Here is a 26,995-nt window from a genome sequence, read left to right as displayed (position 1 = left end):
AGTAATTTAAAAATCAGTAACTAAAACATACTTATTCAATACATGCCTCATGGATGATAATAATTCAATTTTAGAATTAAAATGTGAAACAGTATGTGCTGCTAAATGTTTATGTGATATTTTCAGAAACAATATACAAATCCAAAGAGTTTTATTATATTAGTTTCATGTAGTGATAAACCTTGGATTAGATTAGGATTGATGGAGTTTAGTCATGGTAACGACTTATGTAACAAGAGCGAAAATGTCAAAAGAAAAAAAAAAGAGTCAAGAAAAGGCCAAAAGTGTAGTGACAAGAAGCCACACGGAGACAAGTCAGAAACCCATCAAGTACGGAGTAGAAATGGGTTCCAGTCCTAATGAGTAATGAAGCAGGAAACATGAAAATGGAGCCTGAATAACATAAATCGCTAGAGAGAGAAACTAACACTGACACAGAAGAGTATATGGTTAAAGAGGAAAAGCAGAGAGAGAGTTTTAAGAACCTAAAGGCTCTTTGTTGTCGTGATGAAGAAGATGAGGACCACTGTTTTGCTGCTGCTTCCCAATGCCCATCTCCTCTACCATCTATTTATACTGGTAGTACTTAGTACGGTATGGACAGACATTTCTTGGGAATTGATCAAACCACAAAACATAAACATTAAATGATGAAACACCAAACTCGATTTTGATATATAGTGCACGGGAAAGGCCGGTTTAATACAAACTGTAGGCCCATTAAAGCGAAGCCCCATTATCAACGCTATATATTTGAGGCGTTGTGATTCTTATTCTTCTCTTTCAAACAAGGATTTCGAAACCCTAATCGATATTGAGGTCAAGATTCAAACAACTCTGCTTATCTCTGAGGTAAATTTTTCGAAACCCTAATCGATATCGACTCATTGCGTAAATGAAACACCAAGACAGTAGAAAACGTAATAGAAAATAATATGAAACCGAAATGAACTGCTCGTCTACATTTGACTAAGGAACCTAGTTTACTTAACAAAACCATTCACTAGACAATCATCGTCGTACGCTATTCTATGGGTCTTAAAGACAAAAGGCTACAAAATGTTACCCAGTTTTTTTACAATACGTCATTGTTCAGCAGTTGTTGGTACTCGTCTACTCACAAAAAGGTCTGATGCCTACTCCAGTACTCCAATACCTATAAGCAAAGAATGGAAAATTGATGGAGCAATTATACGTAAGATTAAGAACAACGAGAGATATAATTATGATTTTAATGCCGAAAAGAAAGTAAGAAGATCATCAGCTATTAAAACACCAACCCTCCTAAGCTCAACTAACCCATTATAAAGTTAGACTACCATGATGGGTGAGCATTGATTTGTTTACCCATCAATTTATCACATCAGTGGTCAAATATATAGAAATCATAAAATCCATTATTCCTGCATATTCAATTTCTCCCTTCTACAGAATATGACTCGTTGACATAGTAAAAAACCAACATTGATAGTATTTTATATGCTGTATTAAGAAGCATTATACATACGCTCATAGTTCTACAGGTAGAGTTTACCTTCAAAGCTAACTTGTGTAAGCAACTATTGGCTTCTTAGAACTTGGCTCACTATTTGTGAGGGTTCATATCATTACCCCTCTTCTACTCTACACACTTTAGTTTCGGGGAACTGAGATGCTAATGCAGCAGTACTTTATTGTTATTCTCTTCTAAAGGTCACCAGGGTGACGATTGTACCTTATAGACTATGACTATGTTTAACTCACCTACTCAATGACGGCGCTCTTCACGTCTCATCTCAACTCGAAATTTATCTTTAATATCACCCTGTGAGAGAATGTGTCTATTATTAGAAACAAGATAAAATTAACTCCGAGAAATGAATAAAGAACAGAAAGATAAGTGAAGCTGTGTACATTAGTTCTGCGCACTAGAACTGGATTCTCATCTTTGATCCGTTTCCAGTTTGCACCATACCTGAATCACAAAAGAATGCATCAAATCAATAGAAATGCATGAAAGATATTCATCTAACATCTAGGAGAATCTTCAGGTTTCAGTACTTTTCATAGCCTTTGAGTACGGCCAGCGTTTCTGCAGTACTCCAAGGAAGTTTTGGCCTTCTAGCACCTTCTGAACATCGGTTTCTTTTCAAAGGAGACACGACAATTCTTTTACGTTTTGATTTATTAATCCTTTCAATGTCATCGCCCATTTCTCCATCTGAATCATCAATGGAGTCATTCCACTAATCAAACAAACAAAAATAATGTGAAAAACAAACTCATCTGAACAAACAAGTCCTATGTTATACAGTTGCATGAAAAGCACATTATATTAACTCAGCTATAACTCCGAAACCGAACATGCAAAGAAATCAATTCAGCGAGTCCTACACAATACTAATTCCCACCGAGTGCAGCGGGCTGGTCAGACAATATGAAATAATAGGAAAAGATCAAAGAATGAATCGGGATAGTGCTGAGAAAACTTAGTTAATCTGTGTGTATTGGGTGGGTATTCCATCGACCTAGCTATTTAAACACAGGAAGTCTGAAGAAAAAAACATAAATGATATGATGAAACAATTAGAAAAAGAAGCAAATTTACTTCATAAGTGTGTGCTGTGCTACGTGGCTCCATCAAGCTAGGCCTTGGTGCAGCGTTTGTTGCAGAAGGATTAGCAACATCGTTTTCTTGTTCTGTAATCGTCTCATTGTTTAAATTTGAAGGTCTTCCTTTTTCTAAAGCTTTCATTAGCTCGATTTTACTAGCTCTCAGCTTTCTGAGCGCTCTGTCAACAACTGCAGATGGAATGGGATTGAATTGACTGGGTACATATACAGCTTTTGACCCTCCAGAAGTAGGTCTTTCCAGTTCAGTATCTAAGAGGCTCTCTACAACAAAAGGAATGCATCAGACCCTTTCAGTATCCACAAAAGCACAATCACATCGTAACAAAGTAAATAGAGATGAAAGAAACAAAGTTGAGAAAGTGTAGACCTTGGTCGTCTTCTTCCATAGCTTCAGACGCCTGACTGTTCTGATTACCCACGCCCTCTCTTGCTTCAACCATTGATTCTGTCTCTTCAGATTCTTCACTAGATTCAATCTCATCCGATTCATCCATGTTGAGATTCTCTAAAACAAGATTGGGATTCAAATCTAAAACAACCTTCCTCAAACAAACCAAAGCTTTGTCTCTTGTATCTTCATCCATCAGTGTCTTACAAGCCTTGTCGTCAGTGTGGGCCTTCCATAATCTTCGACAGCATTTCAAGAGGTCAAGAGTAACCAAACAACTAACCTTATCGCATAAAGGCATAATCCTACCGAGCCATATCGTTTTGATTGCTTCGGTGTAAGCCTTTTTTGCATCTTTCTCATAAGCGAGACACTTCACTGTGCACTCCACAGCTACTTTACAATACGCTTCCGTGACTGATTTGGGTACTTTAGAACCTTCTTTGTGTAAAATCTCCACAAGATTCTCTAATCGCTCGAGATTCTTCTCTTCCACAATACCATCCTCAATCTCCATGAAAATCCCTTCGAGTATAGCTTCCTTCCACTGCGAGAGTGCCATTGTTGCTAAATCAACCAAGCAATGTTTGGGCTTTTTAGAGAAATCAGTACTTTCTCACTCGCCGATTCCGTCTCTCGAATTGGGTTACACAGGAAAGGTCAATTAGGTTTGTAACACTTCAAATTTCCAATTTTTCACTTTTCGATTTTCTTCCGATTACAGAGGCGAAAACGAAGCGATGGAAGAAAGAACCATAACTTTTTGCCGTTTCCATCTTTAAAAATAGAAACGCGTGTCGTTTTATTTACTATAAACGGCTCACATTCAATATCCCTAGGGAGAAAACGGCAAGATACTCACTGCTTCTAACTTTTTACATTTTTTAATAAACGAAAAATCATCAGAAGGCATTTGCGGCGGAATCGGATTCATTGGGTACAGAGAAGCAAGACCTAAGAAGAGGAAGCTGCAGCAGCAGCAGAACTTGTTCACCAGTCGCTATCTTCTTCTCAAAACGAGAACAATGTCTTCAATGAAATCCGTCTCGGCTTTGGACAATGTAGTGGTGAAGTCACCAAACGATCGGAGGTTATACAGAGTGATTGAATTGGAGAATGGATTGTGTGCTCTGCTCATTCACGATCCAGATATTTACCCCGAAGGCTCTGTTCCGGATCAAATTGATGAAGATGACGAGGACGGTGAAGAAGAAGATAGTGACGGGAGCTCTGAAGATGATGATGATGATGAAGATGATGAGGAAGATGGGGAAGGAGATGAAGAAGATGAGGATGAGGATGAAGATGAAGTGAAAGGGAAAGGGGATCATCAGACCAAAAAGGTTTTCAATTAAAAGCTATATCTCTGTTTTCTTCTTGTATCGGGTTTTGATTTTTAAACTAGTATATTTTGTGTTGTGTGTCTCAGGCTGCTGCAGCTATGTGTGTTTCAATGGGAAGCTTCTTGGATCCTCCGGAGGCACAAGGCCTGGCTCACTTTCTTGGTATTTTCTTCTTTCTATGAGTTTGAACTACATTTTGAATGCACTTCTTCTGATTTTTTTTACTAATTGAATCACTCTCATGTTTATGTTTGGTGAAGAACACATGCTTTTTATGGGTAGCACTGAGTTCCCCGATGAGAATGAAGTAAGCATTGCATTATTTTCTATGGTTTCAATGGTTTGGCATTATTTATAGATTCATATGAAATAAGTATTCTGCTTACTTTAGAATTTTCTATCTTTGAATCAAGAAACTAACCGAGTTAGAATGATTAGATATAACAATGAATCTTTACGGAGCTTGGATATAATGGATATGGACTTCGTTTTGTTAGCATGATGTATCTTTTAATTCTTCCGGTTTTGACTTCTTGCAGTATGATAGTTACTTGTCTAAGCATGGTGGATCCTCTAACGCATACACAGAAATGGAGCATACATGCTATCACTTCGAAGTCAAGAGAGAATTTCTTCAAGGGGCCTTGAAAAGGTACAAAAATTGCTTGAGCTGCTACTTCACATATCTAGATAAACGTCATTTTGCTGTAAAATTTACCAAGGCAGTCGATATTTATGTCGGTATGCATGCCCAGAGATTGTTATCATTGTAAGGAAGATGCATAGTTTTTTATCCTTCCTGGTCGTCATTATGTAATTACTTGTCTTTCCTATACCAGTTGTTGTAAAAAAATTCCGTACGCAATATTTGAGCTTTCTGTTAAGTTTAATCTTTTCCTTTTCATTTTTCTTATTCAAAATGCTTATTTGACCTTAGAACTGTTTTCTCGTTATTATTAGATTCTCTCAGTTTTTTGTTGCACCGCTCATGAAGACTGAAGCTATGGAACGGGAAGTCCTGGCCGTTGATTCAGGTTTATCTTGCTTGTTTCGTACTCTTATTTCTTTGTTTGAAATTATCAAAAGATCCATCTCCAATCAACATTCAGATATATAAATCTTTCTATATAGTTAAAAGTGTCTTGCTAACAAAATCCAAATTTGTAGAATTTAACCAGGCCCTCCAAAATGATGCATGTCGCCTGCAACAACTTCAGTGCTATACATCTGCAAAGGGTCATCCTTTTAATAGGTTTGCATGGGGTAAGGATACCGCAGTGTGCCTTACTTGCCACATTTAAGATATTCTTGAGAGGATTTATTGTTAATATGTCCTTCATGTGCTCTGGAAGGTAACAAGAAGAGCTTAAGTGGTGCAATGGAAAATGGGGTTGATCTACGGGAATGTATTGTGAAATTATACAAGGAATATTACCATGGTGGACTGATGAAGCTCGTTGTCATTGGGGGAGGTAAAATTCTCTAGGTGTATGATCTGGCTGTGATTCTTGGAAAATCTTTATATTCATTCCTAAATATTGGCTTGTCTTTACTGTTTGAGTTTATTGTAGTTTAATGGTTACCTTTAATATCTTGCAGAATCTCTCGACATGCTTGAAAGTTGGGTTGTAGAACTATTTGGTGATGTCAAAAACGGATCCAAAATCAGGCCAACTCTGGAGGCAGAAGGTCCTATTTGGAAAGGCGGTAAGTTATATCGCCTAGAGGCGGTTAAAGATGTTCATATACTTGATTTGACATGGACTCTCCCTCCTCTTCGCTCTGCCTATGTGAAGAAGCCGGAAGACTACCTAGCACATCTATTAGGACATGGTGAGAAATCACATCGATTTTATCTTTTGTATAAAGTTTTATTAAGTGTGCTTGTGCATGTCCATATTGAAGGATGTTGTTTATCACATTGTGTTTTTTAGAGGGTAGAGGAAGTCTGCATTCATTCCTCAAAGCCAAGGGTTGGGCAACCTCACTGTCTGCTGGTGTTGGGGATGATGGAATCAACCGCTCGTCTCTAGCATATGTGTTCGGCATGTCCATACATCTCACTGACTCTGGTTTAGAGAAGGTATCTTGTCACATACTTATTTATACTTAATTTCCCCTAAGTAAGTTGGACGCAGGGGATAATTAATCATTTTCAATTGTAGATATAACCCTTTGTCTCTGAATTTTGAAGTAATATATTTACTTGTTTCTTATTTTGGTTGATAAGCTGATATAGCCTGTTACTAGCTGCATATACAGTAGTCTTGTTCTTGCCATATTTGCTTTTGTTATGTTACTATGTCCCATGTTGACCTTATGGCAACTTTTGTTAACAGATTTATGACATCATTGGTTACATCTATCAATATCTCAAGTTATTGCGTGATGTGTCACCACAAGAATGGATATTCAAGGAACTCCAAGATATTGGGAACATGGACTTCAGATTTGCTGAGGAGCAGCCGGCAGATGATTATGCTGCTGAGCTCTCAGGTTTGTGCTTATATATAGTTATTGTCTATTAACTTATTATGTTGGCATGTAAAGCCTAAATACTTTTAGTACCTATCATGCATTGATGTCTACATGTAATGTAAAGACTTCAACATGGGTTTCTTAGTTAATCATTGAAAGTGTTAATTGTACAGAGAATATGCTTGCTTATCCAGTGGAGCACGTTATTTATGGTGATTATGTGTACCAGACATGGGATCCAAAATTGATAGAAGATCTTATGGGTTTTTTCACACCTCAGAACATGAGGATTGATGTTGTTTCGAAATCCATCAAGTCGGAAGGTATTTTAAAGATTCGTCGAGTATGGAACTTTTGAAAACAAATTTATATACTTAGTATTCTTCTTTTGAAATTTTGCTTGTTTCAGAGTTCCAACAAGAACCTTGGTTCGGTTCTAGTTACATAGAGGAAGATGTTCCATTGTCTTTGATGGAATCATGGAGCAATCCTTCAGAAGTAGATAACTCTTTACATCTCCCCTCGAAAAACCAATTCATCCCTTGTGATTTTTCGATCCGAGCCATTAACTCTGATGTGGATCCCAAAAGTCAGTCTCCTCCGAGATGTATAATTGATGAACCGTTCATGAAATTCTGGTACAAGCTTGACGAAACTTTTAAGGTTCCTCGTGCAAATACATACTTCCGCATAAATTTGAAGGGGGCATATGCCAGTGTGAAGAACTGCCTTTTGACAGAATTATATATTAACCTTCTGAAAGATGAGCTTAATGAGATCATCTACCAGGCAAGTAACTAATTTTTAGGAAAATCTTCTTAGATCATTTTGTTTTTGCATTGACATTAATATCTGACTTTTTGCAGGCCAGTATAGCAAAACTTGAAACTTCTTTATCTATGTATGGTGATAAGCTAGAGCTTAAAGTGTATGGCTTTAATGAGAAAATTCCAGCTCTTCTATCAAAAATCTTAGCCATAGCCAAATCCTTCATGCCAAACCTGGAGCGATTTAAGGTATGTGAATATTTGCATGTATAGTTGTCATATTTTTAATTCTCCTTTTATCTTAAATTTCAAGTTTTGTGTCATTTTCTTATCCTCATCATTTCTTGATTTAACTTCTTTTTCTTTCTAACCTTGTAGGTTATCAAAGAAAACATGGAGAGAGGGTTTAGGAATACTAATATGAAGCCTTTGAACCATTCTACATACTTGAGACTGCAACTCTTGTGTAAACGGATCTATGACAGCGATGAAAAGTTGTCTGTACTAAATGATTTGTCTCTCGATGATCTCAACAGCTTTATTCCTGAACTCCGCTCTCAGGTAACATTCTGCATCAGTGTGATTCCTGTTTTACTTAATACACAGATTTTGTGACTGTTCTCTGGTTTTGTTTAAATTGGGCAAAGGTCATGTAATACCTCTGTTATGTTTTCAGATATTTATTGAGGCTCTATGTCATGGTAATTTGTCCGAAGACGAAGCAGTGAACATATCAAACATTTTCAAAGACAGTTTGACGGTTGAACCACTCCCAAGCAAATGTAGACATGGTGAACAGATAACATGTTTCCCTATGGGTGCCAAACTTGTGAGAGATGTCAATGTGAAGAACAAATCTGAAACAAACTCAGTAGTCGAGGTAAAAAGGAAACAGTATTTTCTTGTGATAAGAGTCAGCCAAGAAGAGTTGAAAACATTGTACTTTCCTCGGGTATAATCATGGTTTTGAATTTTAACCTGCATCTGATTTGCAGCTTTACTATCAAATCGAGCCTGAAGAAGCTCAATCAACGAGAACGAAAGCTGTGCTGGATCTCTTTCATGAAATCATAGAAGAGCCATTGTTCAATCAGTTGAGGTTAGTCATCACATGTTTACCTAGTTTTTTTAATAGATCAAAATTGTATTCATGTATAGTCACACATATATATACATATTTTGGATATAGGACAAAGGAGCAGCTTGGTTATGTTGTCGAGTGTGGCCCTCGCTTAACGTATCGTGTGCACGGTTTCTGTTTCTGTGTTCAATCTTCTAAGTACGGTCCAGTTCATTTGCTGGGGAGAGTTGACAATTTCATAAAAGATATCGAAGGGCTTCTGGTAAGTCTGTAATCAAAAAGAATATATTGATTTTTTTTGTTAAATCTTTACCTCGCTCCACATATGTTAATCGGACTGTAATTGCAGGAACAACTGGATGATGAATCCTATGAAGATTACCGAAGTGGTATGATTGCTAGATTGCTGGAAAAGGATCCCTCTCTCTTGTCCGAGACAAATGACTTATGGAGTCAGATTGTTGACAAAAGGTAAGGATCTCAAGGGTTTGAAGTTATGTGACCTGTAGTATCTATAGAACTTTCAATGATTTACTTGGATCCATATCCACAACGGTCACTGGCGAATGAAAATGGAGTTAACTCTCTCACAGGTACATGTTTGATTTCTCCCACAAAGAAGCAGAAGAACTAAGAAGTATACAGAAGAAAGATGTGATCAGTTGGTACAAAACCTATTTCAGAGAATCATCACCCAAATGTCGTAGGCTTGCGGTAAGGGTTTGGGGATGCGATACCAATATGAAAGAAACTCAAACAGATCAAAAGGCGGTGCAGGTCATCGCAGACGCAGTGGCTTTCAAGTCAACTTCTAAGTTTTACCCCAGCCTTTGCTAATGAGAAGAAACATACAAAAGAGTTTTGCTTCGTCTTCCCTTTTTTTTATCTTTTATATTTTGATTCACTCAATTTTCTTCATACCCTCATTGGATAGGTTATACTTTTGGGTGACAAACACCAAAAATATCCCTTTTTGTTACGATTTGAGAATACGCTTTTTAAATTATTATTTTTATCTGGTGGATAATTTGATATTTATTGATTAGAAAAGCATTATCTTATACAATGTATAGATTTCATTTACCCAAAAAGAAGCAGCAAAACTAAAAAACAGACAGAAAAAAAAAGTTATCAATCGATAAAAACTTACTTCAAATAACCATCGAAACTCTCACTAAGAAAAATCCCATTTGGAACAATTTTCTCCTTAATGACAGGTATATGTCCACTGGAACAATAAATGAAAAGAAAGTATAAAATGACCTTTGATTGTACAGTGAATGTCTTACATAAATAACCAACGGTAAAAAATCAAATGTGAACGTGGATCATGAATAGCTTGTTTGATAATTACGATTATATCCCGCGGTTAATTTCTCTCTGGTAGGGCCTATCAAACGTAGAAAGCGAAAACTATCTTTCTTCTTCCTCTCTCTCACTATTTTTCTCTGTACGGTGGTGAGTGAAGACCATCAAAAATTGCAGAAAATAGGCTTAATCTGAATCTCTTCTCCTCCGTCGAAGTTTTGAATTCTCTCTGGTTCTCCAATTCTCCTGTGAGTCTCTCTCTCTCTCTCTTCCCTCTTTCTCCTTCCTTATGTTCTCCTTGTTTCATTTCGCGTCTCTTGAATTTTGCCTTCAACTGATTTCTTTGATCTCTGTCTCATAACGGCAGATCTAGGGTTTATGGCTTCTGGCTTTCAATAAATCTCCTTCGTTCTCCCACTCTTTTATCTAACGAGTTTCTATTTTCTCCATTTTGCTTCAGCTCGAGCTGCCTTAAGCTTCGCATTTACGTTTACGTTATGCACGAATGAGGTTCGTTTTCTCCAGATCGCTCTTGTTTTCTTCACGTTTTACTGTCTACCGTTATCATTCCTTGTATAATTTTTGGTGGATTAGATCATCGTAGATCGTGATTGAAGAAGCGAGAGATAAATTAGGAGAGCGAAGATGAGCGAGGGCCAGAAGTTCCAGTTGGGAACAATCGGCGCTTTGAGTTTGTCCGTTGTGTCATCTGTCTCGATTGTGATCTGTAACAAAGCGCTTATTAGCACCCTTGGCTTCACATTCGGTAACCTTTTCAATTCTTCCTTCACTGTTACAGGCTCCTTTGATTATCCATGTTGCGCTGCTGATATTGTTTCCTCTGGATCTATTCTTGTGTTTGTATACTAATGCTTACTCTGCGCGATTCGTTTCGAGCCTTCTCTTATTTGATGAAATTGAGGAATAGATTGTTGATCATTTTACTTCATACTATGTTCTGAATTGTCTGTTGGTTATATTTTAGGTCCCTTATGGTACATAAACGAGAATTGCCTTCATGATTGTATATGTTTAAGATTGTTTCTTATCGCTTTAGAATTTAGGTGCTCCTCTTCTTTTCTGTATGACTCAATATTCTTTCCTAGGATACACCATTGATTCTTATGTAGTATTATTATACTTGCAAGACACTGTTTTATCCCATTTTGATGTCTGTGTTGCCATAACAGCTTTTATGTCATCTTATGCAATTTTGATCTCATAAGCTATCTGTTCTTACTCTTGTTATTTTGTATGTACAGCGACTACTTTGACAAGTTGGCATCTTTTGGTCACATTTTGTTCCCTTCATGTGGCATTATGGATGAAGATGTTCGAACACAAGCCTTTTGATCCACGAGCTGTGATGGGATTTGGCATATTGAATGGGATATCCATAGGACTATTGAACCTCAGCCTGGGCTTTAATTCTGTCGGTTTTTACCAGGTATAGCTTTTTCCATTTCAGTTACTGCATGATGTGATATCCATTTTTAACTAGTGTTGTTCTAATTTCTAACCCATCTTCTGTTCCGTTGATAATAGATGACTAAACTAGCTATCATCCCCTGCACTGTTCTCTTGGAGACCCTCTTCTTCAGGAAAAAGTTCAGGTTAGCACTCAAATTCTCTTCCATTAACACGTGAATAATTATTGATTTGGAGGAAGCTGTTTTACATGACATCTATATTTTTCTTATGGTCATGCATTTCTGGTTGACTTAATCCAAAGTTCTAATTTTATATACTGTGTAATAGTTGAGCAACTTAGTGATAGCGTTATGTCTCTCGCTAGTTTGTGGTCAAGGGCCTAGTTAATGACACCCTTATTTTTTTTCTTTGCAGTCGAAAAATCCAGTTTTCATTAACCATCCTTCTCCTTGGTGTTGGAATTGCAACCGTCACAGATCTTCAACTTAATATGCTGGGTTCTGTCTTGTCGCTGCTGGCTGTTGTCACAACTTGTGTTGCTCAAATTGTATCCTATGCCTAGCCTTTGGTTTCTCATTGCTTTATTCTTTCACCTTTCTATATATCTTGTCTTAAACCAATTCGATGCTGTTATCTTAACCAATTGTACACAGATGACAAATACCATCCAGAAGAAGTTCAAAGTTTCATCCACGCAGCTTCTGTATCAGTCTTGCCCATATCAAGCAATCACTCTTTTCGTCACTGGGCCATTTTTAGATGGGCTCCTAACCAATCAGAACGTGTTTGCTTTCAAGTACACTTCTCAAGTAGTGGTGAGACTCAATTTCCCGGGGATTCTACCAAACTTATTAACTGATCTTCTTGCTTCCATGTCGATCCTGCATATTAACGAGTGCTTCTTTGTTGATTGCAGTTCTTCATCGTCCTGTCTTGCCTCATATCAGTCTCTGTAAACTTCAGCACATTTCTTGTCATTGGAAAAACATCTCCTGTCACATATCAGGTTCTAGGACATCTCAAAACATGCCTGGTTCTAGCATTTGGCTATGTGTTGCTGCGAGACCCATTCGACTGGCGCAACATTCTCGGTATTCTAGTGGCTGTGATTGGAATGGTTGTTTATTCCTATTACTGCTCGATTGAGACTCAGCAGAAGGCAAGTGAAACCTCAACTCAGTTGCCTCAGGTATATTTCTTCATCTCTCTGTTCCCTCTAATATATTTCTGTTGGTAATTAGATGAGTCCCTCAAATCATATTCCTTTTTATAGTACCATTGATTTTGCAATTAGATTGCTATAAAAAAGCATCAGTATCATAGGCTTTTTTCAGGTCTATCTATATATACTGACTTGTTATATTGCTTAATTTGGTTTACTCGGGTTTGTCAGATGAAAGAGAGCGAGAAGGATCCGCTAATAGCAGCTGAAAATGGAAGCGGAGTGTTATCAGATGGCGGCGGGGGAGTGCAGCAAAAGACGGTGGCTCCTGTATGGAACTCAAATAAAGATTTTCAAGCCTAAAAGCTTTGATCATCGCTATTTTTTTATATAATATCAAACTCTCTTTGTATTGTCCCCAAAAAAACACAAACTTTTTAATTTCTCTTTTTTTTTTTTTTTGTTCCCTTTTTAAATATGCATAGCAGAGAAGTAGGGGAGACTGAAAAATCAACAAACCTTCCACACCATATGGAAAAAAAGAAGAAAGTAGAGAGTGAGGGGAAGAAAAGGGAACAGCTTTGATGATCCATTTTATTATACACAGCAGCTCTCTTTTTTTTTTTTTTTTTTTTTTGGATTTAGTATTACAACTCTGTATTCAAAAGGCTGTGGCTATATTCATCAACACTGAAAACATATATTTGATTTTTAGACTCTTTTCTATGAATCTACACAACTCATTCTAGCTTTCTTACCAACTTGTCCCAATTCTTATTCAGTTATTCCATATCTTGACCAAACCATTTTGATGAGAGTAAAAAAAAAGGTTTCTGGTATTTATTTTAAAACATAGCGTAAGGTTCAACAAAGCACCAGTGGTCTAGTGGTAGAATAGTACCCTGCCACGGTACAGACCCGGGTTCGATTCCCGGCTGGTGCATGAGCTGTGATGAAATTGGCTTTAGTATTGGTTGGGTCCAATGCATTCTCCTGAATATCAGATGATTTCGCCTACTCTGAGCTCTATTTTTAATTTTTATTTTTGAAATATTGCATTTTAAGTTTATACAAACTATTAATATCTTGTATCTGCCAAAATAGCCTGCAAATTCCACAGAACCAATTATGTTCAAGAGCTTGAGAACAGAACGTTTACAGGATTCTTCACATTAAATACTCAAAAAAGAAAGTTTACCCTTTTATGTTTGACAGCTACTGCCAATTACACTGGATGCATTTAGGTTTCAACACATCAAAAAAAATCAAAGCAAAAATATCAATTTTCTTGTTCTTTTTATATGGATTTCCCAGTGCATTCCATGTCCGCCATCAAGCCTAGACAGGAAGAAAGAATTGCTCTGTTGCCTTCAGCGCCAAAATGGTTGGCATGGCACAGCTCATCTAATCAAATTTTCTGCTTAATCCTAAGATACCATCTGCGTTGGTCAAGATACATCAACAGCTCTCTTTTGGCTAACTTGTTCATGGTGTATTATGTCTGACACTTTGCTTGGTGGCCAATAGCGAAACACAGATCTCCCTATGATGTTCTTTATTGGAAGTGGACCCCTGCGTTTTACATTCACCACATCATCCATGAATCAACAGAGTTCCCATAACCAAGACAGAACAACCATTAATAATATATTCGAAAGTGGTTACCAGTTATGAGAATCAAAGCTTTTGTTGCGGTTGTCTCCTAGGACGAAGACATAACCTTCAGGGACAAACTGCAAATAAACAGGAAAAAGAAAGAGATCAAGTTAGCAGCATTCTTCTAATAATTTTTAGGTCGAGAAAACATTCAATAAGCAAGCGCAAGTTTGCTTACCATTGGTTCCATTTCATAGTCAATTGGCTCTAAGACAAAATCCTCTGCTTGAACAGTGTCATTTACTAAGAGCTTTCCATCACAAACCTATATGATACAGCATCAATAGGTTAGACAGGAATATAACAACAACAGAAACAAAGGTTAAGAGTCTGTTTTGAGGAGGCTGGTCATCAAGAAGCCACTACATAAGTAATACCGATAAAGATGACCAAAGACTTCAATGGAGAATAGGATCAATCAACAAGTGGATTAGAGATAAGGGCTTACTTCAACCCAGTCACCTTCGCTAGCAACTATCCTTTTTATGAAAACATCAGCACAACTGTAACCATGTTCCTGCAATTCAAAGGAGAGTATCAAGCACCTTTGAAAAAGGTCTAAGAACATTTGAAAACCCAGAAATAGTGATTTGAGATATATACCACCAAAATAGGAGGAGCCTTGAAGATAACTATGTCTGAAACCTCTGGCTTCCTGAAAAAGTATGAGACCTGTCCAACACCAAAGCAAATAGACAGATTTGATCACAATGGTTTAGTGTGATTAAGCCACATCACCAATTAAAAGATCAATGTGCATTTCTTATGTAAGAAGAAACACATTTAAGACCATTTCCAATAACAAATTTTAGTTCCAACAATGCAGAATTGGTTAAAGCCGTCATTTTAAAAACCTCTCAAGATCAAACATCATTCTACGGTCACAATTAAGAACAGAACAAACCAGTAATCTCACCTTCTCGGCTATAACACGATCACCCACATCGAGAGTAGGAAGCATAGATGTTGAAGGTATAGACTTTGGCTCGGCCAAAGCCGATCGGAAAAGGAGAGAAACAGTAACCGCCGTGAAAGCAGCCTTAGCATCCTCCGAGCAGATATTCAACAGCTTATTAACCCATCCGTTTCCACCATTCGAGACTTTATCACTCAACTCCAACTTCACTTTAGGATCACAGACCTTTCCTCCTCTATCAACCTCAGCAATATCCGTTGATAACGTCGCCGGAATACTACAAGGCATCCACTTGGAACCCCTAAGGAACGGGATGACAGAAGAAGTCTTAAAGGGAGAGATCCCGAGACCGGTCATACCCGAAAACTGTGGAGCTCCAGTCAAATTCATGAGAGAGATCATACCCAAGACAAGTGGACTCTTGCAGCCTTCTTCGAGGATTTCCCTCGCAATGGTGCTATACATTGATGAAGCTGGTCGAGCACGAGGGCCTGAGCTTGGACCCCATGTGTTGGATCCGGGAGATTTATCAACAATATCTGGTATCTGATTGTGGCCGCAGAACCTGGGACGAACCCATGTTTCGAAGCATGATCTAACGTCGCCGGTACCGACACGAGTCCCGGCGGATGAAGCAATGCTCCTAGCAACATAGCTGGAGTAGGTGAAGGTAACCCTAATCGCCATAAATGCAGATTTTGAAGAAAGTAAGGGTTTCTTAAGGAAGACCTAGAAAGGAATAAGGAATTGGAAGAATCGATCTGCCGGAAAGAGAAACGGAGAGCTTGTTCCGCCGGCGAGATCGAGTAATTGTTTCAGGCGGGGAAGCGAAGAAGCGAAGAAGATGGAGATCTCCCAGAGGAGAGGAGAAGGTTTTGGTCGAAAGCAGAGAGAGTCTTCTTCTTCTTGTTGTTGGTTGAGTTGAGTCATCAATTACATTTAGGGCCAAAAATGGGCCTTTAAATATACAATTTCTATTCATAATATCCCATAATTAAATACGCAAGTATCAAAAATGGCTATAACATTGACAAAAATAAATTAGAATTATCTGATAAAAAGATGGTGGAGTGGGTATTTCACAAAATTACAATTGTGAATTTTGTTGTACTGAGCAAAATTGTTTAATACATTTTTAGATGTACAATTAATAAAAGCACACGATAAATTTCATCGTTTTTTTTTCAATCTTTTGCTCGTAAGAACATAATTTTTTAAGCCGATTTGAATTTTAAAGTAAAGACATTAGCACAACCTATGTTTCTTGTCAGTTGTCACATATTAACATTTGCTAAAGATATTTTGGTGTTTATAAATCAACTATAAGAAAATAATATATAACCTAGATATATGAAATAATGAATCATGTATAGACCATTTTGATATCCCTATAATACATGGTAGACATGTAGTTATGAACTAGAGACGTAACAAGGTAAAGGCTCTGGGACCGGGCGCAGGAGTGTGTATGTGGAAAACTATAAAGAAAGTGAATGACCGCAGCACATACGTCATCTCTCTCTTAAGGTTCGCCCGAAGCTTCGTTGATATTTCTTAATTAATCAGTATTATCTTTAAATAATTAGTCGTTAACTTAGTTGGGTTGAGTTTGACCACAACCTAATTAACAAAATGGATTCTGTTTCGTTTTTTTTTCTTTTAGCCAAACACTAATCTCTCGTTGTCTTCCCAAATGCTTCTATTTAATCAAATATTTATATTGTGCTCAAGATACATCGAGGCTTCATACGGATTAGAATTTGTCTATCGGCATGTTTTGTTTTGTTTTTTCATTTTTTGGCATAGTTTTGTGGGGGCAATTTACTTGTTGAACCCTAGTTTACATGTATTCTCTTGAATTTCTCACAATTTTCTCAAATTTCGATTTCATAGAAAGTTAGAAACAAACACTCACAATTCACAAATTCCCACTGGCAAAAGATGAAAAAGCCCAAAAAATAAAATTACGTATCGCCATCAAATAGGGCCTATTGGTTTAAATGTGGTTTTATTGTATATCAGATATTAAAACAAAACAATTGTCATCAAAGCACCAGTGGTCTAGTGGTAGAATAGTACCCTGCCACGGTACAGACCCGGGTTCGATTCCCGGCTGGTGCATGAGCTGTGAAGAAATTGGCTTTAGCATTGGTTGGGTCCAATGCATTCTACTGAATATCAGTTGATATTGCCCCATTCTGAGCTCTCTCCTTTTTTTTTTGGAAGTTATTTTGCGAAATAGACCGAGCTTCTCCAAGGACGTCCACAGTCCAGAGAGTAGATGTTTCGTCTGATAACATGGTAACAATGTTCTAAACTCTCCACGTTCTTATTGTTATGCATGTTCTATTGTTCTTGCTAGCTCAGTTTGGAAAGGTTGGAACTTTTGTTGGTTCTCTCCAACAATGGGTCTTTGCTTAAAGGTTGAATCGTGTTAGATGTCTTTCAAAGGTCGAATATTTTCGTTAACAGTCTTACAGAGTCTCAAAAACTAATCTCTCAATGCTTCGTCTCTCATTTCAACTCCGACTCCAAGTTTGGGAAATTTTGTCTCATGGAGAAGTCCGGTTGGGAGAAGTTGTCTCAAAACTCTAATGGGATGACGGATGTGAGGGTGTCTTGGAGAAGAAGCTACTGAGGAACTGCCTTGGTGTTGTCGTATCAAAATCATTGATCCCAAAATCAAACTATTAACCCAATTGGAATGAACTTATTAAACATCTCCATCTCCTAGTAAAATAAAACAAAACGTAGCAAACATCATTGTATACAAAAGAAAAATGAAATTTATTAGTCTCCTTTGTTCCTTGAAGAACAAACAATGGGAATAGCAAACAACGAAACTCACGACACATAACCAACACAAATGTATACGTACGTCCTTTCTTGCACAATGGCACCTCAAAAAAAAGAAAGAATAAATAATCAAAAGTGAATCAAATGAATTGAAAAAAAAAAAAACCTATTAACAGAAAAATGAGCCTCATCATAATCTTGTCGTCAATAGGCAGAGCTACTCTCACTAGCAGAGAGAGAAGGTCCTTCAGATTTGACTAAGCTTGAGCTATTGCTACTAATCTCCAGCCCTTGCATTCGGCCGTTCTGTAGAAAGTCCGACACGCTTTGAGAATTGGACATCTCCATAGGATTGAAACTAGAATGCATCTGCATATCATGGAGGTTCATTGAGCCATGATATGGTGGAATAGCCATGAAAGTTGAGGAAGAATACTGAATCTGCTGCATTCCCATATCAAACGAATCTGAATTACCAGAGATTTCTCCTGTCTCCATCTTCATCCTTTCAACTTCTTTCCTCAACGCTTCGTTTAAAGCTGTAACATCAAAAAGCAAATATTGAAGAAATGCACCAAAATGCATACAAAGAAATTAGCTTCTTTTTTTTTTGTGCTTACCATTACGAAGCTGAGCTTGTTGTTCCATTGCTTGCAACCTAAGTTTCAGCTCTGTGTTTTCGTTTGCTAGTCCATTTGTGTCTCTCTGGATCAATCAAAACAACATTGAAATCAAGATCTGTCTATGTATGTAAAACAGAGGAAAGAACTTTCCTATTCTGTTGGGATCAAACGAGGAATCGCCGAATATGGAAACCTGGTAGAGAGTAAGCTGAGCAGAGAGAGTGGTAGCTTCGGTTTGAAGAGATTGAACTTTGCGCTCAAGTTCTTGAATGTATCGAGCTTTTCTCTCTTTGGATCGAGCTGCAGATTGTCGATTCGCTAGAATCCTGTAATCAAATCCCTAATTTCATTGCAATTCTTCAATTCTGTGGAAAGAGAAACAAATTTGAAGAAGAAGAAGAAGGACCTTTTGGCGCGTTTGGGATCGATGTTCCAAAGCTCAGAGAGTTTTTCAGGAGGCATAGCTTTCTTAGCGTCCATGATATCACCGGCATACATGGCGCATCCAGCGTCAACGGAATTGCTGTGACGGTGGCGAGGACGAGAGGAAGGAGGAGGAGGAGGATTAGCAGCGCCGGAAACGGAGTTGGAGGAGAGGGAAGGATTTTGAAAGGGATTGGGATTAGAGGTGAGGCTATCGACATCGATGAAAGAAGAGAAGAGATCGTCGTCGGAGGGAAGGTCGTCGGAGGAAGGTGGTGCGGCGGAGGAGAGGGGATCCATGAACATGAACATGGACATATCGTCGGAGCGAGATCGGCGGTGGAAGGAAGAAGATGGAATCGGATCGGCATTAGGAATTGGATCGGAGGAGGGGATAATAGTGGCGCCGGGCTTTGGGACTGGTGGAGGATCTGATTTCTCCATTTTTTTAAGAGAATCTGAGAGATGAATGCTTTGGTTGTGTGAATAATTATGATTATTATTCGCAATTGAGAACAATGTCAATGGAGATAATGATGGAGATGAAGAAGACGAAGCTCTTTCTCTCTCTCTCTCTCTCTCTCTCTCTCTATCAAATGAAATGAAATGAAGAGCGTAGGAGAGAAACTCGACTCTGTGAGGAGAGAGAAGTGACGTCACTAACTATAAAATTGCGAAATTGAGTTGATTTATTAATAATTAAAAAGAAAACTAGTTGATGAAAAGTAAAAGGCACATTGGCACGTGAACCATCGCAGCATCTTGTCTCCCTCCCTTTTTTTTTTATTTTTTTTTCCTTTTTCTTTGTATTTTATTTAATTATTCGATTTCATGATTTAAATTTGTTTAACTTTAAATCTTCTTTGTAGCATTCATTACAAGATTCTGTAGTTGCTTCAACGAAATTTATTAATTTAAGCTGTTATGGCATTACATCTCCCCACGTCTGAGTGTATATTTTTGTATCTTTGAGTCAAAATTTTAACAAGTAAAAAATAGGCAGAAAGCCTTGTATGAACTGAGAGTCTGAGAGAATGTTTTGTGGGATAATAAGTTGGTAACTTGGTATGGAACTATCTATGGATTGGGAAACAAGTAAAATTCACTTATAGTGAAAAATACTTATTGGTTGGATCTAAATCATACGGAGGCCTTAATTATCAGGCCCATACAAGAAGACAAGTATTGTTTTGTTTTAAGAAATCCTCGAGCATATAATGCGCCTGTAGTGGACAGGAGGATGTTTTGGGCCTTCTCTTAAATTGGCAATTGGGCATCACTTTGTTTACCGGTCAAAATAATTAAAAAGATGGTCGTATTGATCGCTTTAAGTAATAAGTTTTTTAGTTAAGTCTCTCTAAATTGTCTTAAACGCAAGTAGTGGACCGGCATCATTTAATAGTGATTCAAATTAAAAACCTAATGATGCTTACTTTTACCAGCTAAAGTTTCTTTTGTCTTTTTTTTTTTTGTTTTATTATTATTTATCAACATACTTGTGAATTGTGATTCTCCCTTTTTTTATATATAAATAATGAACATACTTAAGATATAGTTTCTCCCATTTATTGTCACCTAACGGGTATTTTTTAAAACCAAATTCTGTTGGAAAGTTCTTCTCTAAACATAAATAATATATAGCTCATGTCTATGCTTTTTAATAGTGCCCATTGTATTTCTTTTCTTATTTGAGTAATTTATTCCAGCTGTTTCTTTTTTTTCCCTCTCGTAATGATACGACATAGTGACATACATCTTCTGTTTCTTCTTTTTTTGTTCAAGAAAATCATAATGACTACAGGTAATTAATCACACTTCTACAAATCAGTTGATAATCAGCACCATTTTCCAATAAAAGTCGATACTTTGGAAAATTTCGTGACTTTTAGTATCGTGGGGGCCAAAATGCACATAAAGATACGATATCGATGACCAAATTGCCATATACTATATGATTCCAATATACCAATGATTGCTACTATTTGCTAATGGTATACGTTTTTAAATTTTAATTAATACATAAAAAAAAAATCAAGGTGGGATAAAAAGGTAACTTTATTGACAATATTTGGAAATTCATCGCACCTGGCAAGAGATTTACCTACTGTCATTAAAAAAGGATTAAAAAAACGACAAAAAGGTCAAAGACAGGTCAGACAAGGAATCATTAAACAAAGGAAGAAAAATAGCAAGTAGAATGGTTTTGACGGAAGAAGGTGGTGAAGTTATGGCGGCGGCGCAACGGAAACTTATGATGACGCTCTTCCGTCGGTCTCATCCATTACCTGAAATAGTCAAACTTAGAAAATGTCGTATTATCACTCTTCAATGCTCCCACCCAATACCAACTACTTTCCTCTTTCTTTGTCTTGTGTTTCTTACTTGGTCATGGCCTTTTCCTTCTAAACTCTCTCTCTCTCGAGATTTCGTTTTTTCCTTGGGTCTCCTCTGTTTCCTCCTCTCTCGATATGTTTTCGACCCATCATGTCTCTCGTCTCCTCATACCTCTGCTCTTCTTCTTCCTCTTCTGTTGCTTTTCTTCTACTTTTGCTCAAGACGACATCACCAATCCCGTTGAAGGTTTCTTTTTTGTTGTTGTTGTTGTTAAAAGGCTTTGTCTTTGGTGTTAGATCTTCAGACAATTTGTGTCTGTGACAATGGGTTTTCTTAGCTTTCGACTGATTTGGTACTGATCATTGATGTTTTTTTTGGTTTTAGTGAGGGCTTTGCGAGTGATCAAAGAAAGTTTGAACGATCCTGTTCATAGATTGAGAAATTGGAAGCATGGAGACCCGTGCAATTCGAATTGGACTGGTGTTGTCTGCTTCAACTCCACTCTTGATGATGGTTATCTTCATGTCAGCGAATTGTATTGTCTTCTTCACTCTTGCTTTTTTCTTTTATTTGGTCTTCCTTGAGATTTGTTTGAGTTAGCTTTGTTTATACTTGTAGGCAATTGTTCAGTATGAATCTCTCAGGGAACTTGTCTCCGGAGCTTGGCCGGTTGTCTCGTCTTACTATCCTGTACGTGTTTTTAACACGATATGTTGCTTGATCTTTTGTCATACTCAATGGTGAATAACTTTCTTTTTGTATTGTACAACTTCTTCTCTAATGCCAGGAGTTTCATGTGGAATAAGATCACCGGAAGTATACCAAAGGAAATTGGGAATATCAAGTCCTTAGAACTCTTGTTAGTCCAGGACTTTGTTGTTTACTTCCCTGCTTTATTTGCTTTGGGATTGGCTGCTAACTTCACTTTTCCAGGCTCCTGAATGGAAATCTGTTAAATGGAAACTTACCAGAGGAGCTAGGGTTTCTTCCAAACTTGGACAGAATACAGATTGATGAAAACCGTATATCAGGACCACTTCCCAAATCTTTTGCAAACTTAAACAAAACGAAGCACTTGTGAGTTCTTTAATCTGGTGTCGAGTTGTACTTGGCTGTTTCAATATGGTGATTCCTTCTCCCCTTGAATATGTTACATTTATTGCTTTTTTTTGGTCAATCTTATCTTTTTCCAGTCACATGAACAATAATTCTATTAGCGGGCAGATACCACCAGAGCTTGGAAGCCTACCATCCATTGTTCACATGTGAGTTGGTAGCAGTAGCAGGCTTAAATGATTTTACTTGAAAAATGCTATGTTTTTTACCTAAACTCAGTTTTCATGTCTAGAACATGCTACACACGCTTTACCTATTCAATGTTTATGAACATTTACTTTTTTTTTTCTTTTTTCTTACAGCCTTCTTGATAACAACAATTTATCAGGCTATCTTCCCCCTGAGTTATCAAACATGCCGCGTTTACTTATCCTGTAAGTTTATGTCACAGTTTCTGTTGATTTCCCTGGTCCTGTCACCATAAGGACTGGTTACCCATGTGTTTCTTCTTTTCTTTTTTTTGACCTTTTTCCTCATGTTTATTTTGGCAGACAATTAGATAACAATCACTTTGACGGGACTACGATTCCACAATCTTATGGAAACATGTCTAAACTTTTGAAGATGTAAGTGATAGTTTCATTATGTATCTGAAATCACTGATGTGTGAGGCTGGAAGGGCTGTCATCTTCTATTAATGCATTCAACAATTCAATACGAAAGTCATGCATTGGATTTGAATTAACCTGTGGGAATAGTAATCAGCCATATTTGAGCTAATTAGGATAGTGCATTCTAAATGTAGAGATACTGGTTGTCGTTTTCTATTTTTTCCTGATCTTTTTGGGCATAAGATACATGTGTATGCTATGCTAACTTATGCATATTTGTCGTATGCCCACGGGCAGGAGTCTTAGGAACTGCAGCTTGCAAGGGCCAGTGCCTGATCTTAGCAGCATACCGAACCTTGGTTATTTGTAAGTCTTATAACTTATCTAGACGCTTCCTTATATAGTCGTGCAAGCCTTAGCGAAGGCGAATTAACCTCATCTATTTCTGGTTGTCGGACATGAATTCCAGGGACCTAAGTCAAAATCAGTTAAATGGATCTATACCTGCAGGGAAGCTTTCTGATAGTATCACAACCATGTAAACTTTTAGCGCTTTTCATAATTCTGGCCTTTGATTTAATCCGGGCAATGTACTGGGATTAGTATTCTCTTTTTGGGGTTGGAAATGAAGTGCTTTTAACTTTGATATCTTCTGATGAAAATACTGCAGCGATCTATCCAATAACAGTCTAACTGGAACCATTCCAACAAATTTCTCAGGCCTTCCACGGCTTCAAAAGCTGTAAGTCTGTTTGATTGGTGTAGCGAGTTTTGTTTGGTTTCTGAAATGCTGTTGTTCGTTCTATCTTGGATATGAAGATGGCTGATTGTTTGTTTTGTTGTCTACCTAATGTGACAGGTCGCTTGCAAACAATGCTCTGAGTGGTTCCATTCCCTCTAGAATATGGCAGGAAAGAGAGCTGAATTCAACCGAGAGTATTATCGTGTATGACTGTTACAAAAACAATCATATCTCCTATCCTGTTACCTAGAAGCATGTTCCAACTTTCTTTATATTGTCTCTTGACAAACGTCAGTTCCTTTATGTTTTCAGGGATCTGCGGAACAATGGGTTTTCAAATATCTCTGGCAGATCCGATCTCCGTCCAAATGTGACCGTCTGGTTTGCTTCTGCTCTTTCCTATTTCTATTTATTATCTGCCCATACGTACTTATTTTTGCTTTGCATATCATTCTAGCTACTCAATGATGTATATAACTGCTTTTTGGATCTTGTTTGCTCATTCTGAAATGTATTAAACTCTTTTCCTCAGATTAGTGTCCACTTTTCGGGTATCATTTAACAACGTTTGTTTTTTCAGGCTTCAGGGGAATCCGTTGTGCTCAGATGGAAATCTGCTTCGATTGTGTGGACCTATAACTGAGGAAGACATTAATCAGGGTTCAACCAATTCTAATACTACAATTTGTTCTGACTGCCCACCCCCTTATGAATTTTCACCAGAACCTCTTAGACGTTGCTTTTGTGCTGCTCCTCTGCTTGTTGGATATCGGTTGAAAAGTCCTGGTTTCTCGGACTTTGTTCCTTACAGATCCGAATTTGAGCAATATATCACCTCTGGTCTTAGTTTGAATCTGTATCAGCTACGCCTTGACTCATTCCAGTGGCAGAAAGGACCTAGACTTCGAATGTATTTGAAGTTCTTTCCTGTTTTTGGTTCAAATGCCAACAATTCTTTCATATTCAATCGTAGCGAGGTTCGGCGAATAAGGGGCATGTTCACTGGATGGAATATCCGAGACGAAGATCTCTTTGGTCCTTATGAGCTTATGAATTTCACATTGTTAGATGTCTACAGAGATGGTTAGTGGCAGAATATTCGTCCTCTCATATTTATTCAAAACAGAACGTGGTTAAAATACAAGTAAACGAGCTGATGTCTTTCTGCTACATTAAACATAAAAGTGTCATTTGTTTATCAGCGTCCCTGATAACAATAGATCCTGTCTTACCTTTTTGTTCTTACGAAGCTATAAAACTTTTGCATACATGGACATTGTTTTGACTGTCATGCTTTTTATGTTCAGTGTTTCCTTCAGCTTCGCCATCTGGTCTAAGTAATGGTGCAGTTGCGGGAATAGTTCTTGGTTCTGTTGCAGCTGCAGTAACGCTAACTGCTATCATTGCCCTTATCATTATGAGAAAACGTATGAGAGGATACAGTGCAGTTGCTAGAAGAAAGCGATGTAAGCATTTTCTTGTGGATGCCGATTTGTGCTCGAGTAAATGATTTATCGGAATTGTACGTTTTTTTTGGTTTTTGGTGTTACAAGTTTGATTCATTCATGTGCAGCTTCCAAAGCTTCTTTGAAAATCGAAGGTGTGAAGAGCTTCACTTATGCTGAGTTGGCTCTGGCTACAGACAATTTTAATAGTTCCACTCAAATTGGGCAAGGGGGTTATGGAAAGGTATACAAAGGTACACTTGGGAGTGGAACGGTTGTGGCAATTAAAAGAGCACAAGAGGGATCATTGCAGGGTGAGAAGGAGTTCCTAACTGAAATTGAATTGTTATCGAGATTGCATCACAGAAACCTTGTTTCGTTGCTTGGATTCTGTGATGAAGAAGGCGAACAGGTACTTTGTCCAAATTCCTCTTCTGGTTGATGTCCAAAACGTTTATATGTATCTCTTATTGCTTGTATTGTTAAGCGTGCAGATGCTGGTTTATGAGTACATGGAAAATGGTACTTTGCGAGACAACATTTCTGGTATGTTTTACTTCTTCACTGAGTCATCTATAGTGGTGCTTGTTCTCTATGTGAATCAGCAAAGACTACCCACCGATGTTCACTGTTCTTAATGTGAATTCTTTGGAGATGACTTATAAGCAGCATAGATGATATTGTGTGCTTTTAAGTTCGGCTCTATTCCTCGTGAATAACAATTTACATACAAATATGTGTTTTGGCAGTTAAATTAAAAGAGCCTCTAGACTTTGCGATGAGACTACGGATTGCTTTAGGTTCAGCCAAGGGAATCTTGTATTTACACACGGAAGCTAATCCCCCGATATTTCATCGCGATATCAAAGCAAGCAACATATTGTTGGACTCCAGATTCACCGCAAAGGTTGCAGATTTTGGACTCTCAAGACTTGCCCCAGTACCTGATATGGAAGGCATCTCACCTCAGCACGTGTCTACTGTTGTAAAAGGGACTCCTGTAAGATCTCATTCCTGCATTGCTTCTCTAAAGTTTTTTTCTCAAACTCATGACTGAGAGTTATTTGTCGACTTGCAGGGTTACCTTGACCCGGAATATTTCTTGACTCATCAATTGACGGACAAAAGTGATGTATATAGTCTAGGCGTAGTGTTGTTAGAGCTCTTTACTGGAATGCAGCCAATCACACATGGCAAGAACATTGTGCGAGAGGTAATTCTGAGTAGATAATAAGAGCGTGTGTTTTCCTTTTAGGCGTTATATAAATTGTGTGGAATGTTTGTTTCTGTCAGATCAACATTGCCTACGAGTCTGGTTCGATATTATCAACCGTGGATAAGAGAATGAGCTCAGTTCCAGACGAATGCCTCGAAAAGTTTGCAACTTTAGCGCTGCGATGCTGCAGAGAGGAGACAGATGCGAGGCCTTCAATGGCAGAAGTTGTAAGAGAACTAGAAATCATATGGGAACTGATGCCGGAATCTCATGTAGCCAAGACAGCGGATCTCTCTGAGACAATGACTCATCCATCATCGTCATCGAATTCTTCAATCATGAAGCATCATTATACATCGATGGATGTCTCCGGCTCTGACCTCGTCAGTGGAGTTGCTCCCTCAGTTGCACCTAGATAGAAACTTTCTTCGACTCATACACCATACACTGTTTCTTTGATTATTCAGTGTGATTTTGTTGTTGTTCTTTCTTTGTACAGGAAAAATGATTGTAAGCGATGTAACGGTATATGTTGCAGACATTTTAATATGTCTGCCTTTGTGAGTTATCTGTTCCGCTTCTTATGTGTTTTGACTTGGATCATAC

At 37.8% G+C, this 26,995-nt stretch overlaps 6 protein-coding genes, 1 long non-coding RNA gene and 5 other non-coding genes across 16 annotated transcripts; 9 read left to right on the top strand and 3 right to left on the bottom strand.

The window, feature by feature from the left end:
* Positions 1-860: 860 nt before the first annotated feature.
* On the bottom strand, positions 861-3,671 carry TRFL7 (TRF-like 7). Its single transcript, NM_148439.4, has 6 exons — positions 2,981-3,671; positions 2,588-2,874; positions 2,041-2,225; positions 1,894-1,954; positions 1,744-1,804; positions 861-1,156 (listed from the first exon to the last, which is right to left on the bottom strand). The coding sequence occupies exons 1-5, from the start codon at positions 3,561-3,563 to the stop codon at positions 1,748-1,750; spliced, it is 1,173 nt and encodes a 390-aa protein (NP_683280.1). The 5' UTR covers positions 3,564-3,671; the 3' UTR covers positions 861-1,156; positions 1,744-1,747.
* A 245-nt stretch (positions 3,672-3,916) lies between these two features.
* Positions 3,917-9,897, top strand: AT1G06900 (Insulinase (Peptidase family M16) family protein). The gene is made up of 19 exons (NM_100565.5): positions 3,917-4,344; positions 4,431-4,506; positions 4,605-4,651; positions 4,884-4,996; positions 5,305-5,378; positions 5,512-5,607; positions 5,697-5,816; positions 5,944-6,177; positions 6,279-6,427; positions 6,684-6,840; positions 6,996-7,145; positions 7,232-7,611; positions 7,689-7,838; positions 7,968-8,150; positions 8,266-8,469; positions 8,585-8,688; positions 8,779-8,932; positions 9,020-9,141; positions 9,264-9,897. Exons 1-19 carry the CDS (start codon positions 4,027-4,029, stop codon positions 9,505-9,507), a joined length of 3,075 nt encoding a protein of 1,024 aa, NP_172173.2. The 5' UTR covers positions 3,917-4,026; the 3' UTR covers positions 9,508-9,897.
* Positions 9,898-9,975: 78 nt separating this feature from the next.
* Positions 9,976-13,339, top strand: AT1G06890 (nodulin MtN21 /EamA-like transporter family protein). Of its 4 annotated transcripts, none has more exons than NM_001331672.1 (10): positions 10,061-10,226; positions 10,439-10,488; positions 10,573-10,744; positions 11,241-11,425; positions 11,524-11,591; positions 11,824-11,956; positions 12,063-12,224; positions 12,326-12,598; positions 12,803-12,901; positions 13,060-13,339. In NM_001331672.1, the coding sequence occupies exons 3-10, from the start codon at positions 10,624-10,626 to the stop codon at positions 13,075-13,077; spliced, it is 1,059 nt and encodes a 352-aa protein (NP_001320783.1). In that variant the 5' UTR covers positions 10,061-10,226; positions 10,439-10,488; positions 10,573-10,623; the 3' UTR covers positions 13,078-13,339. The 4 variants fall into 4 exon arrangements, with proteins under 4 accessions (NP_172172.2, NP_001320783.1, NP_001184926.1 ...); NM_001197997.2 differs by having other exon boundaries at positions 13,057-13,321; NM_100564.5 differs by having other exon boundaries at positions 9,976-10,226; positions 12,803-13,339.
* Positions 13,340-13,443: 104 nt separating this feature from the next.
* On the top strand, positions 13,444-13,514 carry AT1G06880. Its single transcript has one exon. It is a non-coding gene; the product is annotated as a tRNA-Gly (tRNA).
* On the top strand, positions 13,515-13,598 carry AT1G04527. The gene has a single exon (NR_138733.1). It is a non-coding gene; the product is annotated as an other RNA (small nucleolar RNA).
* Positions 13,599-13,675: 77 nt separating this feature from the next.
* Plsp2A (Peptidase S24/S26A/S26B/S26C family protein) lies at positions 13,676-16,150 on the bottom strand. Its single transcript, NM_100563.4, has 6 exons — positions 15,144-16,150; positions 14,831-14,899; positions 14,676-14,744; positions 14,406-14,492; positions 14,237-14,304; positions 13,676-14,143 (listed from the first exon to the last, which is right to left on the bottom strand). The coding sequence occupies exons 1-6, from the start codon at positions 15,828-15,830 to the stop codon at positions 14,020-14,022; spliced, it is 1,104 nt and encodes a 367-aa protein (NP_172171.1). The 5' UTR covers positions 15,831-16,150; the 3' UTR covers positions 13,676-14,019.
* Positions 16,151-16,598: 448 nt separating this feature from the next.
* On the top strand, positions 16,599-16,847 carry AT1G04523. The gene has a single exon (NR_138732.1). It is a non-coding gene; the product is annotated as an other RNA (long non-coding RNA).
* Positions 16,848-16,880: 33 nt separating this feature from the next.
* Positions 16,881-17,868, top strand: AT1G08875. Its single transcript, NR_143432.1, has 2 exons — positions 16,881-17,444; positions 17,680-17,868. It is a non-coding gene; the product is annotated as an uncharacterized misc_RNA (transcript).
* On the top strand, positions 17,194-17,264 carry AT1G06860. The gene has a single exon. It is a non-coding gene; the product is annotated as a tRNA-Gly (tRNA).
* Positions 17,266-17,349, top strand: AT1G04517. Its single transcript, NR_138731.1, has one exon. It is a non-coding gene; the product is annotated as an other RNA (small nucleolar RNA).
* A 44-nt stretch (positions 17,869-17,912) lies between the features above and the next one.
* Positions 17,913-19,614, bottom strand: bZIP52 (basic leucine-zipper 52; the record flags this gene model as incomplete). Of its 2 annotated transcripts, NM_100562.3 has the most annotated exons (4): positions 18,969-19,614; positions 18,756-18,888; positions 18,560-18,644; positions 17,913-18,478 (listed from the first exon to the last, which is right to left on the bottom strand). In NM_100562.3, the coding sequence occupies exons 1-4, from the start codon at positions 19,427-19,429 to the stop codon at positions 18,144-18,146; spliced, it is 1,014 nt and encodes a 337-aa protein (NP_172170.1). In that variant the 5' UTR covers positions 19,430-19,614. The 2 variants fall into 2 exon arrangements, with proteins under 2 accessions (NP_172170.1, NP_001318936.1); NM_001331671.1 differs by lacking the exons at positions 17,913-18,478; positions 18,560-18,644 and having other exon boundaries at positions 18,654-18,888; positions 18,969-19,607.
* Positions 19,615-21,154: 1,540 nt separating this feature from the next.
* AT1G06840 (Leucine-rich repeat protein kinase family protein) lies at positions 21,155-26,915 on the top strand. Its single transcript, NM_100561.4, has 20 exons — positions 21,155-21,565; positions 21,704-21,854; positions 21,938-22,009; positions 22,107-22,178; positions 22,253-22,396; positions 22,513-22,584; positions 22,738-22,809; positions 22,927-23,001; positions 23,284-23,352; positions 23,456-23,524; positions 23,657-23,728; positions 23,846-23,932; positions 24,041-24,109; positions 24,309-24,811; positions 25,036-25,194; positions 25,302-25,585; positions 25,668-25,719; positions 25,923-26,173; positions 26,252-26,386; positions 26,467-26,915. Exons 1-20 carry the CDS (start codon positions 21,454-21,456, stop codon positions 26,806-26,808), a joined length of 2,862 nt encoding a protein of 953 aa, NP_172169.2. The 5' UTR covers positions 21,155-21,453; the 3' UTR covers positions 26,809-26,915.
* The last annotated feature ends 80 nt before the right edge of the window (positions 26,916-26,995 follow it).

This window comes from Arabidopsis thaliana (genome assembly GCF_000001735.4).
Source record: "Arabidopsis thaliana chromosome 1 sequence".
Lineage (NCBI taxonomy): Eukaryota > Viridiplantae > Streptophyta > Magnoliopsida > Brassicales > Brassicaceae > Arabidopsis > Arabidopsis thaliana.
Note: the sequence above shows the minus strand (reverse complement) of the source record. Positions and strands in the feature narration are given on the sequence as shown.